This window comes from Beta vulgaris, chromosome 1, assembly GCF_026745355.1.
Source record: "Beta vulgaris subsp. vulgaris cultivar EL10 chromosome 1, EL10.2, whole genome shotgun sequence".
Lineage (NCBI taxonomy): Eukaryota > Viridiplantae > Streptophyta > Magnoliopsida > Caryophyllales > Amaranthaceae > Beta > Beta vulgaris.
In genome coordinates this window covers 45245628-45264871 of record NC_079202.1, presented here as the reverse complement: position 1 = coordinate 45264871, position 19244 = coordinate 45245628, and the positions used below count along the sequence as shown (strand labels likewise).

At 37.8% G+C, this 19244-nt stretch overlaps 1 protein-coding gene across 3 annotated transcripts; it reads left to right on the top strand.

The window, feature by feature from the left end:
• Positions 1–608: 608 nt before the first annotated feature.
• LOC104892785 (uncharacterized) lies at positions 609–17340 on the top strand. 3 transcript variants are annotated; one of them, XR_007273165.2, is made up of 10 exons: positions 610–912; positions 7574–7685; positions 8546–8736; positions 8843–8937; positions 9021–9428; positions 9720–9828; positions 13594–14239; positions 15000–15126; positions 16298–16453; positions 16640–17340. XR_007273165.2 is itself a non-coding variant. In XM_048642666.2 (9 exons), the coding sequence occupies exons 1-8, from the start codon at positions 778–780 to the stop codon at positions 15119–15121; spliced, it is 1818 nt and encodes a 605-aa protein (XP_048498623.1). In that variant the 5' UTR covers positions 609–777; the 3' UTR covers positions 15122–15126; positions 16640–17340. The 3 variants fall into 3 exon arrangements, 2 of the variants coding, with proteins under 2 accessions (XP_048498623.1, XP_010677092.2); XM_048642666.2 differs by lacking the exon at positions 16298–16453 and having other exon boundaries at positions 609–912; XM_010678790.4 differs by lacking the exon at positions 16640–17340 and having other exon boundaries at positions 16298–16602.
• Positions 17341–19244: the final 1904 nt, after the last annotated feature.

The following is a 19244-nucleotide window of genomic DNA, read 5'->3' as shown; positions in this document are numbered from 1 at the left end:
TTTGGGATAACCCGTGCATTAATGTTCCCGAGTGTTGAAATTGAAATCTTCAAACATCAAATTTTTTGGCTTTGTCAAAGCATTTTTGTGCTTATGCGTACTTACGTGGAACTTGTTTGGCAGGTTTCACTTGATATGTTTTTTTTTGTTCAAATTTTTTTTACCTTGATAGTCTAAAGAAGAATCACTAGCAAAAAAGAAGAACAACATGAGGGAATATGGCTATATGGAATGAAAAATAAGAGGGAAATATGACAATTTCTTAAGTGAAACTAAAAGTAGCAATATATATTACTAGATGAAAAAAGCGAGATTATTCGAAGAAAAAAAGTGCTCATTGTGATAATTATTAGAATAACAAGAATAAGCGTAGACCAATTGACCGGATTGATGCCAATCTAGCTACTCCTAACCAAGCGCGCGCGTAGCGCGCGGGAAAACCACTAGTTAACAATAAATATGCGAAAAAATATACTAAACAATCACCTGTGTAACACACGGGTTTCAAAACTAGTTATCTACTATCACGGCATACTCGATTATTAGTAAGTCGCAAGACAAAAAAACACGTCACCTAGGTAAACATCTCAGTTCTCAATGTTATAAATTTGACAAAGCTCTCGATGCTCATGTTGTTGCTAGAAAAATCGGCCTTGAATTGAAAGTTTGAAACGAGGCGCAGACACACGACTGCACGAGCAGAACACACCGCACCGCACCGCACCCACTCTGACATTCTCATCGGCGGAAATCTGAGTTGAAGGCGTAACATCAAAAATGTTCAAAAAAGCCGTTGAAGCGAAGTCTTTACAGAGGTTATCAGGCGCTGATAAGAAGAAGCTCAGAAGAAGCGTCAAAGAAAAGTTTCCCCGAGCTTCTGATGTTGATGTTGACACCCTTCTCCCTCCCAAGGTTATTTTACTTCTATATATATATTTTTAAACTATTTACACAATTATTAATTGCTCTGTGTTCATTGATTATATAAAATTTTGATTGACTATTGATAATGCCTGTACAATCATATGAATACCGTATAGTATTTCGAAATCAATTTTTATGTTATGTCACTTATGTAGTTAAGTGTACACAAAACAGGAGTTTGTAAATGTTCTGCAGACTTTGTACACAATATATGTATATATGTGTATTGTGTTGGTTCTAGCTTGGGGTGCTCATTAGTCGAGCTATTTCTTATCAACCTTGAAATTTCTCTAGCTCGACTCGTCTATTTAAGATTTCAAGTCGAGTTTGAGTTGTTCGTGAGCATTAGTTCCCCTAACTTATTCACAATAAAGTTTCCTTTTTTATTTATTTATTATTCTACTAGTTTCTAGGCTCGGGCTACGCTCTGGGTAGGTATATCTTTCATTTATTAATATTTTACTTTGAAATGATAACATCAATTATCACTTGGTTCAGTGATGCTGGTGATCACGAGATCAAATCTTATATAATGCATTTTATATTTTTAATGTAATTACATGGAGTAAACACTTTAAGGGAAGATGCCACATGACATCATTCCTTGTTTAGGAATGCTTTTTAATATATTAGTATAGATTACCTTATGTATTTAATATAAAGTTCTTAATTTTGACAATCATTTCAAGTAACTTACAAACAACTAGTTTAATATGCTATCGAGAAGTAGTTGACATTGGAATACATTTACATATATATAATGATTAAAAATTAATCCAACAGCTCATGTGATATAGGGTACAATTAGAGGATTAACAACTTTAACCCATTTTTGGGCGGGAAAGTTAGTTGTCTAACTAACTTCCATTATGTTAGTATTCTGTTAACATTCTGTTATGCTAATTCTCTATAAATACTGTACTCTTGTTATCATTGGCATCGTGATTAATAACAAACACATATCTGGTTCATTTCATCTTCTTAATCTTTCTTTTCGCTCTCAATCTCTCTGAAAATACTCTTGGTTGAATGTTGAGTACTCCAAGTTTCCTCTCTAATCTCCATTAAAAGACAACTTCCTGCGTTCTACAACATTTTTCGCTCCTGAACTCAACCAATCTATCTAGTTTCTGCCCAACTTTCCTCAGTTTCATTAATTGAGGTAATGTGGTGAAACGAAAAACGCTTACCGTAGCTCAATTAAAGACATTAATGGAGTCTCAATTGTTGGAATTGGAACAAAGAATGGAGAGTCAGTCGAATCAATTGGAGGAAACGATTCAAAAAAGCAAGGAAAAGCAGTAAACTGGAGCAGAGCGCGAAGGATCAAATGATCTTCCACCCCATGGAGGTAAATCATTAGGTTTTGTGCCGAAAATTGAGTTTCCTATGTTTGATGGATCTAATCCTCGAATTTGGATTAAGAAATGTATGAAGTATTTCACCTTATGCAAGATTTTAGATAATCAGAAAGTAGATCTTGCTAGCTTGTACCTGATTGGTAAAGCTGAATCTTGGTATAATAGTTACATAGTAGTAAGAAGGCAGGTGGATTGGGAGGATTTTGTAGTAGATTTGTGTTCCAGGTTTAAAGAAGATATAGGCAGTAATGTTGTGGAAGAATTCAATAAATTGTCACAATCTGGTACCATTGATGAATACCTAGATACATTTGAAAATCTGAAAGGATTAATGCCGCAGAGAAATCCTTTACTTCCTGAGGAGTACTTTTTGGATAGTTTTATGGGGGGATTGAAACCTAATTTGAAGCATTTTGTTAGAGCCTTCAAACCTGCTACTCTAGTTGATGTAGTAGAGTATGCTAGACTTCAAAATGCAACTATTCAAGCCACTTCTTCCACCACGAAATATCAGCCTAAACCCATTTCAAATTATAAACCCCTTTCTTTGCCATCCACTACTAAACCTTTGCTTCCAACACCTTCCTTGTCCACTCAAACTCAAACCTCCCATAATACAAGGCCTTATAGACCAACCAGATACCTTACACCTGCTGAAAGAGCAGATAAACAAGCTAAGGGTCTATGCTATTTTTGTGATGCACCTTATGACAAGGGTCATAAATGCCAGATACAACAAACTCAATTGTTTGCTATAGAAATCCCTGGTTTAGATGATGAAGAGTATGGTGAAGATGGTGTGGAGGAAACCTTGGAGATGTTTCAGAAGGAACCTTATATTTCTATCAGTGCTCTATTTGGCAATTATGGTTACAATACCATGAGAGTCACTAGTTATGTGGGTAAAAAGCCACTTCATATCTTGATAGATTCAGGCAGCACTCATAATTTCTTAGATGTGTCATTGGCTATGAAGTTGGGATGTCACATTGTTGCCACACCTGTTAAATCTGTTTCTGTGGCTGATGGAAATACACTCTCTTGTCAGTTTACGTGGAAAGGGTTTCAGTGGAGGCTAGAGAATACTATGTTTGTCACGGACACCTTGCATATACCTTTGGGAGGATGTGATATGGTTCTGGGAGTTCAGTGACTTCAATCTTTGGGGACAGTGCAGTGGAACTTTCAGAATCTTAGAATGGAGTTCACCTATAATGGCACTCATCATGTGCTGAGGGAAATGTCTTCTAACAAGGTCATTACAGTCAAAGGGTCTGCTGCTCAGAAATTGGTAACCTCAGCTACATCTATTCAACTATGCTTCTTAGAGGTATCTAATCCACATCCTGATGATCCGAACTTATCTTCTGCCCATCTATGCTTATCTCACATCACTGGATTGCCTCTGAACTCTTAGCCTTACTAGACAAATACAAAACCCTTTTTGAAGAACCTACTACTTTACCTCCTAGTTGGGCCTTGTTTGATCATAAAATACCTTTGTTGTCAGGAGCTCAACCTGTCAACATCAGACCCTATAGGTATCCTTTAAAACAAAAAGATGTTTTAGAAAATGTTGTGCAAGAAATGCTGAATATTATACAAGATAGTTCCAGCCCATTTGCCAGCCCATTTGCCAGTCCTGTTGTGTTGGTTGGGAAGAAGGATGGTTCTTGGAGGTTATGTGTGGACTACAGGGAACTTAATAGGAGAACTGTGAAAGATAAGTTAATAGGAGAACTATGAAAGATAAGTTTCCAAACCCTGTAATTGAAGAGCTCATAGATGAGTTGGCAGGTGCTGTGGTGTTTAGTAAACTGGACCTGAGATCGGGGTATCACCAATTAAGAATGTATGTTGATGATGTTCACAAAACTGCCTTTAAGACTCATTCTGGTCATTATGAGTTCTTGGTCATGCCTTTTGGCAATGCCCCTGCAGCTTTCCAATCTTGATGAATTGTGTGTTTAAACCACTTCTTAGGAAGTGTGTTTTAGTCTTCTTTGATGACATACTAGTCTATAGTCCTAGTTTGTCACTTCACTGGCATGACTTAGAAGCAGTTTTTCAGTTAATGCAACATCACTTGTTTGCCAAGCCTAGTAAATGTGCATTTGCCACATCAAGGGTTGAATATTTGGGGCACTTTATTTCAGCTCAAGAAGCATTTGAAGCCTTAAAAAAGGCTCTTGTTATAGCTCCTGTTTTAGGGGTCCCTGATTTCTCTAAAATATTCATTCTTGAGACTGATGCATCTAATGAAGGAATTGGGGCTGTTCTTACTTTCATCAGTAGGACATTGGGTCCTAAATGGCAAAAGCTTTCTGTTTATGAGAAAGAATTGCTTGCCATAGTATTTGCTGTCCAGAAATGGGAGCAATATCTCATTGGTCAGAAATTTGTTATTCACACTGATCAGAAGAGCCTTAAATGGCTTTTACAACAGAAAATTAGTACACCTTTCCAGAAATTTTGGTGTTCGAAGTTAATGGGCTTTGACTATGAGATATTTTACAAATCTGGCAAGGAAAATTTAGTGGCTGATGCTTTGTCCTGTGTTTGGCATTGACTACTATGCAGTCCAATCTTCCCTCTTTGATTATCGATACATATCAGTTAGATCCTGCTCTTTTGGCACTCTATCATGCTTTACTAGCCTGGGGATGCTAAGTATACTTTACATGATGGCATGGTCAGAAGACATGGTAAGATTGTGGTTGGCCCTAGTGACCAACTTAAGCATCACCTGTTATCTTGGATGCATTCTTCGAAGGGGGATATTCTGGTAGAGATGCCACTACTAGGAGGCTCAAAACTTTCTTCTCTTGGAAGGTCTTGCACAAGGATGTCAGCTCTTTTGTGAGAAATTGTGTAGTTTGTCAGGCTAGCAAGTATGATCCATCAACTTATCCAGGCCTCCTCCAGCCTCTTCCAATTCCTCAGGAAGTATGGTCTGAAGTTTCTATGGATTTCATTACTGGGCTTCCTAAATCTCAAGGCAAAGAAGTGATTTATGTGGAGGTTGACAGGTTAAGCAAATATGCTCATTTCTTTGCTTTACATCATCCATATTCTGCTGTGGATGTGGCACAAGTATACTTAGATGGAGTTTTTAAGCTCCATGGCTGGCCTAAGTTTATTGTCAGTGATAGGGATCCTCTTTTTCTCGGTCAATTCTAATTCTGGCAAGCCTTGTTTACTCTACAAGGTACTCAGTTGCTACTATCTTCAGCTTACCATCCTCGGATTAAATGACAGACCCACAGACTGAAGTCTTAAACAGGTGTTTGGAAGCTTATTTGAGGTGCATGACGGGTGAACATCCCAAGGATTGGTTTATGTGGCTTCCATTGGCTGAATGGTGGTATAACACTACCTACCACACTGCTACTAACTTAACACCTTATGAGATTGCCTATAACCAACCAGGTCTTGTATATCTTCCCTACTTGCCTGGGGAGTCTGCTAATAAAGCAGTTGATAGAACTATGCAGAGGAGAGATGCAATGATGGTTTCTTTGAAGACTCATTTGGCTAAAGCTCAACATAGGATGAAGGTTTTTGCTGTCACAAAGATCTTTTCACATTGGTGATTGGGTTTGGTTGAAGCTTCAACCATATAGACAGTCTTCTGTGCAAACTAGAATGAATCAAAAGCTAGCTCATAAATACTTTGGTCCATTCAGAGTGGAAGACATTATAGGCCATGTAGCTTATAAACTCACTTTTCTTTCTTCTGTGAAGATCCATAATGTCTTCCATGTGTCTCAGTTGAAGCCTTTTAGGGGACTTTTACCCTCTTCTCCTCATATTCCCTCCTGCGTCCATGGTACTGCTGCTGACCAGGTACTTCAACCTGTTGCCATCTTGGATAGGAGGGTTGTCCAGCGCCATAATGTAGCTGCAGTTCAGTATTTGATACAATGGGCAGATCAACGAGCTAGTGAAGCTACTTGGGTCTTTGCTACAGCCTTTGAAGCTCAGTTTCCTGAATTCCCTCTGAGGTCAAGTCTTTTATAAAGGGAGGAGGTATGATATAGGGTACAATTAGAGGATTAACAACTTTAACCCATTTTTGGGCGGGAAAGTTAGTTGTCTAACTAACTTCCATTCTGTTAGTATTCTGTTAGCATTCTGTTATGCTAATTCTCTATAAATACTGTACTCTTGTTATCATTGGCATCGTGATTAATAACAAACACATTTCTGGTTCATTTCATCTTCTTAATCTTTCTATTTCTCTCTCAATCTTTCTGAAAAATACTCTTGGTTGAATGTTGAGTACTCGAAGTTTCCTCTCTAATCTCCATTAAAGGACCAACTTCCTGCATTCTACATCATCATGAGTCAGATAAGGCCAGCTCAACTTGCCTCGTTAATATATCGTGTTGAGTTCAAGATCGGGTTGGCCGAGTCAAGGTGCTCATGAGCTGAGTAACTCAATTAGCACCCGTAGTTCTAGCCTTCTAGGATGATATTATGCACAAATTTGCTACTCTTTTTTAGTTCTTTTGATGAGAGGTCTTTTTTTACTAGTCGTTTGGTTGAAATTTAGGGAGTGTGAATTTGGAGGAAGTTCTAATGTTGAGGAATTCACATTTCGTGGGAAGTATGAGAATTTGTTTGGTTGAGCTTGAGAATTTGGAAAGTTGCAATTATGTTGGGGGTTAGGTAAGTTCATTCCTTTAGTTTGTGCGAAATAGAACTTGTCATGAAGTGTAACTTCCTATGTTTATGTCAACCAAACAACTTTTTAATTTTCTAGTTCCTATGAATTTCCACTCCCATGTTTCATCATGTCAACTGAACAAGCGCTTAATACATTTGTAGTCTTTGTCTTTAATAGAAAACCTAGTTTAGTATTTGAAGCTTTAAAACATTTGATGTCATGATGTTTGAAGGGTTGATGATCATTTTTTGCAAATCGGAATGGGTACACCAAACTGTTTATTGATAGAGATTATAAAAAATGGGCTTGGGCTGCTCATAAAGGATGCGAAGAATCAAACCCACATAGTAGCCCAAGTGAGGTTTGATTCGATAAGCAAGTTGGCAGTGGAGAAAGTGACTCCCTGGCTAGAAGGTGGTAATATGCTATCTTCTCTAATGGGGGACAACACGTGTATCCACACATAATGCAGGGTCTAACCAGAAATTCTAATGTGTGTTATGAATTTCGGATTCGATTTCTGTAGTGATATCAGTTTGGTGTATAGTTGCTGATTGGGGATGCCTTCATTTTACCTTTACATTTCTTGTTGTACTTATTGGTTATGTTTGATGTTTAGGGGGATATCACTGTTGCAAAATTTCAAAATCGAGTCCTTGTGTATGGTGTCGAAGGTGGCTTCCCTATGTTCTTTGATACTGATGGAAGAGGTTCAGATATATACCCGACAGGTAAAATATATTTTGTTGTGCTCTTGGTCATCATACAGCTTCTTAATTAGTAACTTCTGGTCCATGTTATCCTTAATTGTGTGCGTCCTCTCTTCTTTTTTTTGGCTACGTGGGAATGATGCATAGTTAAATATACCAAAAAGAGAGACAAAATGAGTGCTGGGAGTGTTGGGCCCTTGCTAGGCCATTTTGCTACCGGAAGCATTGCTTAATCTGCACTGTCCTTAGTCCTTACCTGTATTTCGCTGTCATTGAATCATTGCATTGCAAATTTCCTAATGTGAGTGTTTGTTATCGCCGGTTGCATCTTAATTCTCATTTCAAATATAATACAATTGTACTATGATAGTGGAGGATTTTCCCTTTAGGAAGCTTTGATAAAATACCAGTACTCATCTCGTCTGATAACAGCTCTCTTGCATCTCTTTTGATTACTTCCCTGTTTTTCATTTAACTTGACCAATAACTTTCTTTCACCTAGCCTTAACTTAATAGCTGTCTATTCATGCCAGGACAGCAGGTCGAGTAAATATACTGCATTCAAAATTGCATTTTGTGTTCTGCTAACATGGTAGGAACTAGGATTAGGGATAGAATTAGAAGTTGAACTACAAAGATGAATATCGTGATTAAAACAAGACATTTTCTAGTATTCATGAACTCTGTTGGTTTCTTCTTGGGAACAAAGAGTTCTCTAACATTTGGGTTTAAGTTTACATTATCACAGAAATCTGTAAGCTTCTATTCGTCTCTTCCTCTCCCCTCCTTCGGGAGTAGGAAATAAAATATGTTTTTTTTTTGCTTAAATGCATCTTGAAGGAGCGTGTTTGCTTACGCTATTTCACATTTGATTGCGACAGTTTATGCTCTCTGGATGGTCCCTGATCTTCTGCCTGCTTTCATGCTAAAGGGCGGAGAGGTCTCTCGATTTATAATTGGAGGGGCAGATTTGATGTTCCCCGGTATCACTATACCACCGGAAGGCTTTCCGTCATTTTCTGCTGGGGAGCCGTGGGCAGTTAAGGTTCCTGGCAATCCTGCTCCCATTGCGGTACACATTTGCAAATTGGACACTTCATTTTTGATTTTTCAACAAATTTAAGCACTAGTGATAATTACCCACTAATTCTTCTTACTCTACTGTCACATATTTTTAGGTTGGTGCAACGACCATGAATAGCTCTGAAGCACTAAAAGCTGGCCTACGTGGAAAGGCTTTGAGAATAACTCACTACTATCATGATTCGTTATGGTAAGTGCAGTTGACTCTAATAGTTGTTTAGTTTCTTAACCCAAGCTTATTGATCTATAATTGCTGGCAATCTTCTTCTTCAGGGAATCGGTTGAAGGTCGTTTTGTGCCAAATGCTGGTTTTTTTGAAGATGTGGTCTTCCCTGATCCTTCTTCCTCATCTTCCATGGCTTCCAGTCTATGCGAAGGCGATGCTTCTGCTGATCGGAGAAGTGACAACGAAGAAGCAGTTGAGCTAGATGCTGCGAATATTGTTTGCTCAGAAGGTGATCCTGCTTCCTCATCTCAGTTGGATGATAAAAATGTTGTTTCTGAACAAGTTGCCTTGGAGTTGAGTGGTCTGGAAGTAGCGGAGAATGATGAAATGCATAGCGAGAACCAGCACTCATTGTCAACAGAAGATGTGGATGTTCTACTGGACAGGTGTCTTCTGCAAGCTCTGCATACAACAGTGAAGGATAAGGATCTTCCAATGGCAGGAAGTACTTTATGGTGAGTTAGATTTGTTATGTTAACATTGCTGTTAATTATTGGGTTTCGTTGAATTTTTGCCACTTCATGTTGAATGACCACATGCGCGAAACAGGTGGGGGGAGGGGGGTTAATTTCTCTACTTTTGCTATTTTGTTAGGCTCTCCTCCTCTTTGTACCTGAAGATTGTCTGGTAATCTGCGAACTTATGAATTTTCTCTACTTCTCGCATTGCGTTAGTTTTTTTAGTAGACAGGCATCATATTAAACTCTCAGAGCCTTTGTAACAGATGCTCTTTGGTTATGACATAGGTCAAATCATATTTTGCCGTGTAGACCATCTGGCATTACTCTTGATATCAAAAAGTCATCTTTCAAGAAGTTATCAAAATGGTTGCAATTCAAAGCGTCTTCTGGAGTGGTACTCTCTCTCTCTCTCACTAATTTGTGTACAAGGAATTTCTATAGTGTCTACTGCAATGACTTCTTTGAGCAACCCGACCCGCTCTTTTGGAAGAGCACAGCTGAACAAAAATGTATTGGCGGACCTTGAGAATTTATTAGGACCGCCAGACATCCTTGACTCCTTGTAGTAACTAATTGAAAAATGTCACTGTACATGAGAAGTTAAGTAAATCTTTCAAAGATCTTCATCGTCCTTATACAAGGGTCTTGGAGCCCGTTTTCAGATTTTTGTAGAACAGTAGAAGTACCATTTTTGTGTGTGTAACGTCTTCACTTCTGGATTAGCGAACGTGAAAGTCAATATGGAAAAACTATCTACAAATGGAGGGAGTAATAACGGATTGATGTCTCCATTATAAGGATGGTTTGTCCTAGGCCAACCAAAAGAAGGTCCAGGTAATAGAAGTGACAGTGTACAATTCAAAATGACACAAGTCCTTCCTACAAGCAAGTTTAAACATTTTATAAAAAATTGAAATTACAAAACAAAATCATTTTGAGCCCTACTTGTTGATTCAAGAAATAAGTTAATATAGGCGACATTGAAAATGGGATGCTTGCCAAGTGAGCTACCAAGGTTCTCTTGTGGTTATGAGGATTGCCTTGTTGCCAATCTTGCCATCCATCAACTTTTTTCTCAAAAGTTCACCATGATGTGGGACTAAGAGGTGTTATATTCAAGGAATTACCTTTAGTTTGGTGTACAGGTCCCTCATGCCCTGTTGAATCTCCACATCACTCCTAGCTTTACTTAGTAATGGCTGTGTACTCATTTTTAGTGTAAAATTTTGACATTACCTATCGCCTCCTCCAATTCCTGTGCCCTGCCCGTCTCCTCTTCCCTCCCTCCTCGCTTATTACCCTGTCCTGTTCTAAGAAACATGCTTGAAAAGCTGTACAGACCTTTCGTTCTTTCCTTTTCTTTGACTCTCCTCTTTAGGATGTTTTTTATTTTTGCTGGCCTTTGTGTTTGGAGAAGATAGGAAAATTTGTAAATGTTTGCTTGGTGTTATTATGAGCTTTCAAGCGCTGTATCTTGGGGAACCTGATTTCAGTATTAAAATATAGAAATCTGAAATTTTTCACAATACAAATGGCACATATAATTACTTTTTTCAGGGCACATCACCCGATACAGGAAACTAAAACAATCTTCACATAGTTGCTTGGATCTTGGACTTCACTTATTTGACTTGTCATAAGCTATTTTACTCAGACTCGGGTCCTCGTAACGTGTCCTAGTGTCCAACTCGACATTTTAATGAATATTTTTCATTATATGGCCTCCGTCACATTATATTGGAGTCTGATTATCAAGTGGTGATCTCCCGGCTTGCTAACTCGGTTTGCTATTTCTTGGACTTGGATAACATCTTAGAGGATATCTTGTCTCTTAGTTCTTCAATTCAGTTGTTTTTTCTCATGTGAAACGAGATGGAAACTCTGTAGGTCATTATTATCTTGTAAGATTTGTTTCTTTTGGCATCGAACGATGTTGGGAGAACCATTGCCGGATGGAAGTGGCTCCCTACGTTCTTATGGATATTTTATCCATTAGATAATAAGTTCCTGTTTTGCTCTAAAAATTTAAGAAAAAAAAAAAACGGCCTTTAATAAAGTGTCCAACTATCCATACCCATGTCGGAGTGTTCAGGACCGGACACGACTACTTGAGGTAAAATGAAGAGTTCGAGTAACACAGGTCATAAGCCACAACTATATTTACTTTGGGTCATTGGCAAATGTTGTATTAATCTGTAAGCTCGTACGTGGCCGATCACTCCCAAGGACTCTTTTTCTTGTGGACCTGTCAAATGGGTTGGTCACGTCAGCTTTGGCTCGGGTAATTTTGGATTCATGTTGAGTCAGTTTGGTCAAACTCGTTTTTCTAGTTACTTTTAGGATTATTTAAAAAAAATAATACAAACTTTAGCCGTTTTGCTCGCAATAATACAAATTTTCGATTATTATGTAATATAACAAACTTTATACCAATTTTCTTAGAGTAGATCAATGCGACTTCGAACCTTAAAACAGGTAAAGAAATTTAAAAAAATCTCTTTCTCTCTCCGGCCCTCCCACAACCAACTCAAAGTCTTAACCATCTCCCTACCCCACCCCCACCCGCTCCACCCTTATCCGCTCCCCCATCATGAAACCACCCCCAGCCACGAAACTTCCCCTATCCGACCCAACTATTCAACTCCTCAACCGAACTCGAACAAGACACTCTACTCTCCTCCTCCGTCGAAGAACAACCATCACCGGCTTCCATCTCTCCTCTTCTTTTCGCCGCCAAAAACTCCCCGCATCCGCACCATCAAACCCAAATAATTAAGAGTTGGCCATCAAGCTCGTATAAACCATATCATCAATTCAACAACCCATATAATTTATCAAACGGAACCTAAGATCCGACATTCAAAAGGAGGTTGTTTAGGGATGTGATGGTGGATGGGAAAGAGAGTGAGCGAGGCGATGAGAGGAGGAGAGTCGGCGATGTTGAAGAGGCGGCAAAACATAGCCGGTTTAGGAGAGAGGGGGAAGTACATGAGAGAGTGAGTGAGGGGAGAGAGAGAGTGAGATGAAGGGAGGCACTGGAGGGTGGGAGAGGGGGGTTGGGGAAGTGGTTTCGTGGGTTGGGGAGGGGCTGCAGGGGAGGAGGAAGAGAGAGAAACAGTTGAGGAAGGTGGTTTCGTGGTCAATGGAGGGCAGGGGGTGGGGTAGGAAGAAATAGGGTGGAGACGTGGAGGGGAAGCAGGAGAAGAAAGAAAAAGAAAGTATTTTTTTGTTTTCTGAAATTGAAATAAAAATTTAAAAAACCAACCAATGAAATAACGACACGTGTTGTGGTCAGTGCCATGTCAGCTTGCTCACCTCCTACAACAAGTTAACAAGTGGTAATGATCTACCGGGGGGAAATTTTAAAGAAGTTTTATATATTAAATGATAATCGAAAATTTGTGTTATTGTGGGCGAAACGGCCAAAGTTTGTATTATTGTAGTTAAATAATCCTTATTTTTATTGTTTTTCTTGGTTTCAAGTTAAAAATAAAATGAAATTTATGTGTTTTTGAATAGGATTAATATTGCCAAGTCTATTTCAAGGCTTTGCTCTATAATAAACTTTACCAAGAAATTTCATGTCCCTTTTGTTTCCTGTGCCTGAATTAAGCCAACTTTTAAACATATTAGATGCGGGATGAAATTTTCCCTAACACCAAATCATCTTTCTTACAATTAGTCAGCATCCTTATAGTGGTGAATAAGACTACCTTTTGTGTAATTTCTTCCGTTGTATTTTCAACTCAGAAATGACATCCGGTTAAATAGTTTCGTTGGCTGCCTAACAGCCTGTAAGCAACCATTAATATGGAGCTTGTTCAAAAAAGTTGTGCAAGAAGCTTTAAGCTAGAGAATGTAGATTTCCATTGTTATTAGACAATGGTAATGGAAGCTTTAAGCTAGTGGCTGGTTGTGATAGAAGAGTCACCTCTCCAAGTTGTCAGGGAAATCAAGAAAGAACCAGGATTGGTCTCATCGAGATTCTATAATGTGGTTCTCTCTCTGTTAGATTTATTTATGCTACTGGATGACTTGAGCTTCTTTGGTTTTCGAATATCTTCTTTGACCCATAGCTCCTAATGGTTCACTTATTTGTACTCATTGGTTATGTTTTTGATGTAGTCTGAACTTTTTTTTACTATTATGTTATGTACAGATTTCAGTAAAAGAGGACAAACATAAAAAGGAAGTGGTACTGCTTTCTGTTAATCGGAGCCATGTAGATTACAAATCCTTCAAGCCTGATAAAAGACAACCTGATAAGATTGAGCAAAGCAGTGATCAAGCTGCTATTGAGACTCCATCACAGAAATTATTGGAAATAGAAGAGGTCTATAAATCAAGTATTCACGTGAACCCTATATTGGCTGCTGTTGGAGCTGATACTGGAGGATATTTTAGTGCATCAGAGGTCACAAATGTTGCTTTTGCATATGTTGAGAAAGAGAATCTTGTAAAGCCTACCGACAGAGCAATGGTGATATTAGATACTATGCTGTGTGATGCTTTATTCAAAGGAGCTATAAAAAAAGGATCAGCTTATCCAACTGAAATTCATAAGAAGGATTTAGGTGCGCTGTTTCTGAATCGAATGCAAGCTCACCACAAAGTGACTAGAGGATCTGACTCCGTGATCAGGAAAGGCGCTGTTAAACCAATTCACATCATGACAGAGAGACGACAAGGGAACAAGAAAGTGACAAAGCTCTCTGGTTTTGAAATATTTTTGATGGATGCTGAATCATTGGCATCAGAGCTGCAAAAAAAGTTTGCATGCAGTACCACAGTGGCTGAATTACCTGGTACCTAGTCTTTTCTTCTTATTGTGCTATAGGTCAATAAACTGAATACTGGTGGTTTATTGCTTTCCTTACCTCTGTAACAGTTAAAATGGTTGTAGACAATTGTGCCTCTTCTGTTTAGATTTCGTTGTTTAAAATCTGTCTCTGGCCCCTGGGGAGGGAGGTGTCTTTGGTCTTAGTTTTCTTATTCGCCATGTCCGTTTATTTAAAACTATATTTTAGTTCCACAGTTTTCGATGACCAATGAATTCTATGAGCAAAGGGGATTCATTTGGGGTGCTGTATCAAAGTACTAATCTGTTTGATTCTAATATAGCTGATCAATCCTGTAATTTTATTCTCAAATGAGAGGCAGTCCGTGGATAGTCATTCTTCAAATTGCTACTTGGACTTCTTTTCTAAATTGGTATGATGTGGACCCTTCCTATGCCCAAATTACCCTACTCACCCTCCAGCCCTTTCCCCTAGCCCTATTGCAGGGTAATCCTTGGGTAGATGATTTCCCAAACTACACTACTTCTCCCTCCTTCCTTCTGCCCCCCACACCACACCTCATAGATATCAAACCCTTCGCATCTCCTAGGGGGTTGGAAGTTGAGGCGTATTACTTCTGCTCGCTTCCTAATTCTAGCTTCGACCTTGAAACTGAGATTGTGTTTTTTTTTTCTAGAGCAAAATTTCCTTTCATTTAGTACAGTTCTTTGAGATTTTACTTGCTTTATTCTTGATGCCCTTTTCGTTTCATTTCTAATTATTCCAGGTAAGAAAGGACATGAAGTTCTGATTCAGGGTGGCGTCATCGATCATCTTGCAAAACATTTAATTGATCAGTATGGCGTCCCAAAAAGATACATTGAAGTGCTGGATAAAACCAGGAAGTGATTGAGGTCAGTTTTACGTTATGCAGAAACAGAACTGTGTTATATGAACAGAGATTTCTGCTAGTCTTGTCGAGTTGCCCATCTGGCATTTTGTAGTTCATGACAGTACAAGCAACTTGCTGGTAACAAAAATAGTTCCTTGCAGAAATGTTCATGGTAGCAAGCTTACAAGACTAAATCAATCCTCCTTAGAGTTACAAGTAGGGGGTGTAAGTGGATTGGACTGGATCAGACTTTGCCAAATCCAAATCCAGTCCAAAGTTTTTTGGACTCGAGAAGTCCGATCTATATATTTTTTGAGTCCAATCCAGTCCAGTCCGATAATTTTTTCTTGAGTTTGAATCCCAGTCCAGTCCGATTATTATATTTTATTTACCGATTTAGATTCAATGATTCACAACGTGTTCTCATAATTGGATTTGAAAAATTGAGCTCATTTTATCCATTCCATAAAATAAGTCACATACATCTTTTATATTATATATATAAATATTAAATATATATATACATTATATATATATATATATATATATATATATATAAATATTAAATATAAAACATTTTTGGACTGGACTGGACTGGATTTATTGGACTCCAAAGGGGTGAGTCCGAATCAAGTCCGAAAATATTTGGACTCGAAAATTTGAGTCCGAGTCCAGTCCAAAACATTTTCAGTCCATTGCAGGCCGACAAGTTTGGATTGGATTGGACTTTCCACAGTTGCTTACACCCCTACACACTTACAAGATTGTTAAACATTATTTGTGTGGAAAGTTCCTTTTCTTTTGGCTGGATCCATTGGTCCAAAAATTGTGGCCAGACTTTTAGAACTGAAACATTTGATTGCATGCTACCCTTGTTTTCAAAATTGGCGATGCCCATGATTGGTGACCATGAACATGATAATTTTCCTTCTAAATTCTAAAAACTGTTAAAATTGTAAAATAGTTCAATTAGGTGCAATTTCTTTATCACGCATCTCCAGTAATCCACGATGTTACAAGAAAGCTGAGATTCTGGAGGTAGTTAGATATGGTTATATACTTGGAAGTCACTTTTACATAATATTCTGACTGGAGTTGTCGAAGGTGTCGAAGGTCTCATTTCATATTTTCATGGATAATTTCTCTAGGAGTTTCATCACGATTTCAGTGTGTCGGTTTTTGTTGCATTTCAGGTTGGGGAAGAAGCTGCCTTTATTCTTCAATAATTTGAAGGATGCAGTGATTATACATGGGATAGTTGTGTACTCCATAGTCTGTCATCATTTTACTTCCATCAGCTTGGATGATAGCACAGGAAAACATTGTTCAGATTTTTGACAAATATTAAGGTCTTTGGGAGCTCGTGTACATTGAGAGTTTTCTCTTCCTTTCCATTATATTGTATACAGATAGAAAACATGAAATGCATAAATACCTCCTAATTGTTGTTGAAAACAAAAATTAAAAAGTATAAATAATGATTATGTGGTATCTACTATCTACTATCTACTATCTGACGATCATAACAATTGCAGTGGACCTAGCAATCTGCAAATTATTCTGTGCACCTTGGATTATAATGATAGGCGTGATCCAGGGTGCAAACTACGGGAGGCAATGAGACGAGATAACTTGCGAGCTACTCGAGATTGATTCGGTCAAAACTTGGTCAAAGCTCGACTCGAGATGTTGGTTAGTCGAGTTGAGCAACTTCATACTCGACTCGGAAACTCGTGAGAAGGTCGACTCGAGATGTTGGTAAGTCGAGTTGAGCAACTCGATACTCGACCCAATTATCAATAGCAAAATACTGAAATTCAATATTTTTTTATCTTATTGTTTCTTTTTAAATGAGACACTTGTAAGCTACTTGAAATTTACTCGGCCAAATTTTGACTCGGTCAATGCTCGGACAAAACTCGACTCGAATGAGTTCGACTCAACTCGAACTCGACTTGCATCATTGCCACCCCCTAGTGCAAACTCAAAGATATTTCAATGTAAATGAAAAGAACATTAATGTGAGTCAAAGGTACATTAATAGAAAAAAAGTTTAACTATAAATGTACCTTTGAAATAAAGCTATTGTTCTTTTTGCTAAATTCTTTTTAATGTGTGTTTAGGGTAGAAACAAAAGTTTATTTGTAAACGTACCTTTAAAATAAGTTATTGTACCTTTGAAATACTAGCAATCTAGCAATAAATTAGCCGGGTTTTACACAACCATTATTTTGAAGTTTGCAATTGTTGCAATTAGAGGTGCTTATCGAACGAGCCGAGCTCGAATAGTATTGGATTCGATCCGAGCTTGTTTAACTTTTAATGGGCTCGGATCGGCTCGTGAGCTCGACGAGCTTGTGATTAGTATTTGCTGCTCGACCTCGGGTTCGATTATTGGCTCGAGCTCGTTTGGTAACTTTGTTTTGCGAAAAATTTGTATAAAGTGAGTTCAATGATTCTATCGTCATTGATCATTTCAATATAAATATTTTTTTAATATTTTATAACTTTATAATATAAAATATTTAGTATAATATAATAATCGAGTTGTTCACGAGCTTTTCGAGCCAAACTTTGCTTATCGCAGCTCGGCTCATTTAAGTTTCGAGCTGAGCCCGAACTCGAGCCAAGTCACAACGAGCCGAGCCCAAACTGTTCGCGAGCTTGCCAGACTCATTATTACCCCTAGCTGCATTAATTCCGGTGAAACAATTGTAGTTGCTGCTGAATGTAGAAATCTAATTCTTTATTCTTGAGAAAACTAAGAACTAAGCAATCTCTCTTAGTGAGAGAGAAAGCTCCATTTTTATTCCAAGAGAAAAACTGATTGAATGAATGTAAAAATACAGAAGAATAGAATATTTATACAGAGAAGACTAGCGTATAGACTATAGAGCAAGCTACAACTAAAGTTAATTATAATAAATTCAGTTACAGCAGCCGTAGCTGAATTGAGAGGTAATCAGCTGTGGTAGAGTCGTAGAATATTGTGTAGTTAAGATGGTATACCAAATATGTTCTTAACCTGTGGATTTTTGTTCATCTTAGCTTTGCCATGATGCTTACATGTCTGGTTATAGGATTTATCTAATATATAATTTATATTTTCGGTTGTGATAAGTAGTTTGTTAGAAGGAGGTTATAAGCTGATATATAAGCTGATTTTATAGGATTTATCTAATATATAAGTTAGATAAGTTAGTTTCTGTTACTTGTATATAAGCTGATTTTTAGCTCATTTCAGTTGTAAGAAAGTAATATACATTTTCAGGATTCTCTCTCTCTTCCTTATACAAAATATGTCTGAATGCTATTGAATTATACTCCCTCTGTCCTCTGTTAGTTTACCCCTTTCTTTTGCACAGAGTTTTAGGAGATATAATATTGTGGGTCATAGAAAGAAAGAGAAACTATTATTTTATAGTAAAGTTGAATGTATGTGTGATGAAAATTTTGTGGTCCCGTTCCAAAAACAGCAAAAAAAGAAAGGGGTAAACTAATAAGGGACACCCTTAAAAGGAATACGAGTAAACTAATAGAGGACGGAGGGAGTACATGGTATCAGAGCATAATCTCGCATTTGATATTGAGGTTTCGTATTTTTCACTGATTTTATGAAATTTCTTACAAATTGGTTGCGGAATTTTCTTGCGATTGGAAATTTTCTTGCGCAAATTTGTGAAATTGTTTGAGAGTTCTTCAATTTCTTGCGATTGTGTGAAATTGATTGAAAGTTCATGTTATCAATTTAATCTGTGATTACAAATTTGCAATGGCGATAGAAGATACTGAAGTACTTACTGCTGGAGATTCTAGAAATAATCAACAATCAAACAGAGGTAATAATGGAGGTAATAATGGAAGTAATAATAAAGGTAATCTTGATCCTTATTTCATTGCGTCTTCTGATAATCCAACATCATCTCTAGTTACTACTGCTTTTACTGGAGTGAATTTTGTTCGTTGGAGTAGAAATGTTAGACGCGCATTAACTGCTAAGAACAAGGAAGGTTTCGTCAATGGTGAAATCTTGAAACCTTCTGTGAATAACAAAGATTATCCTACGTGGAAACGTGCTGATTTCATGGTAGTTAGCTAGATTTTAAGTTTTATGAATGCTGAATTGGATGATGATTTTGG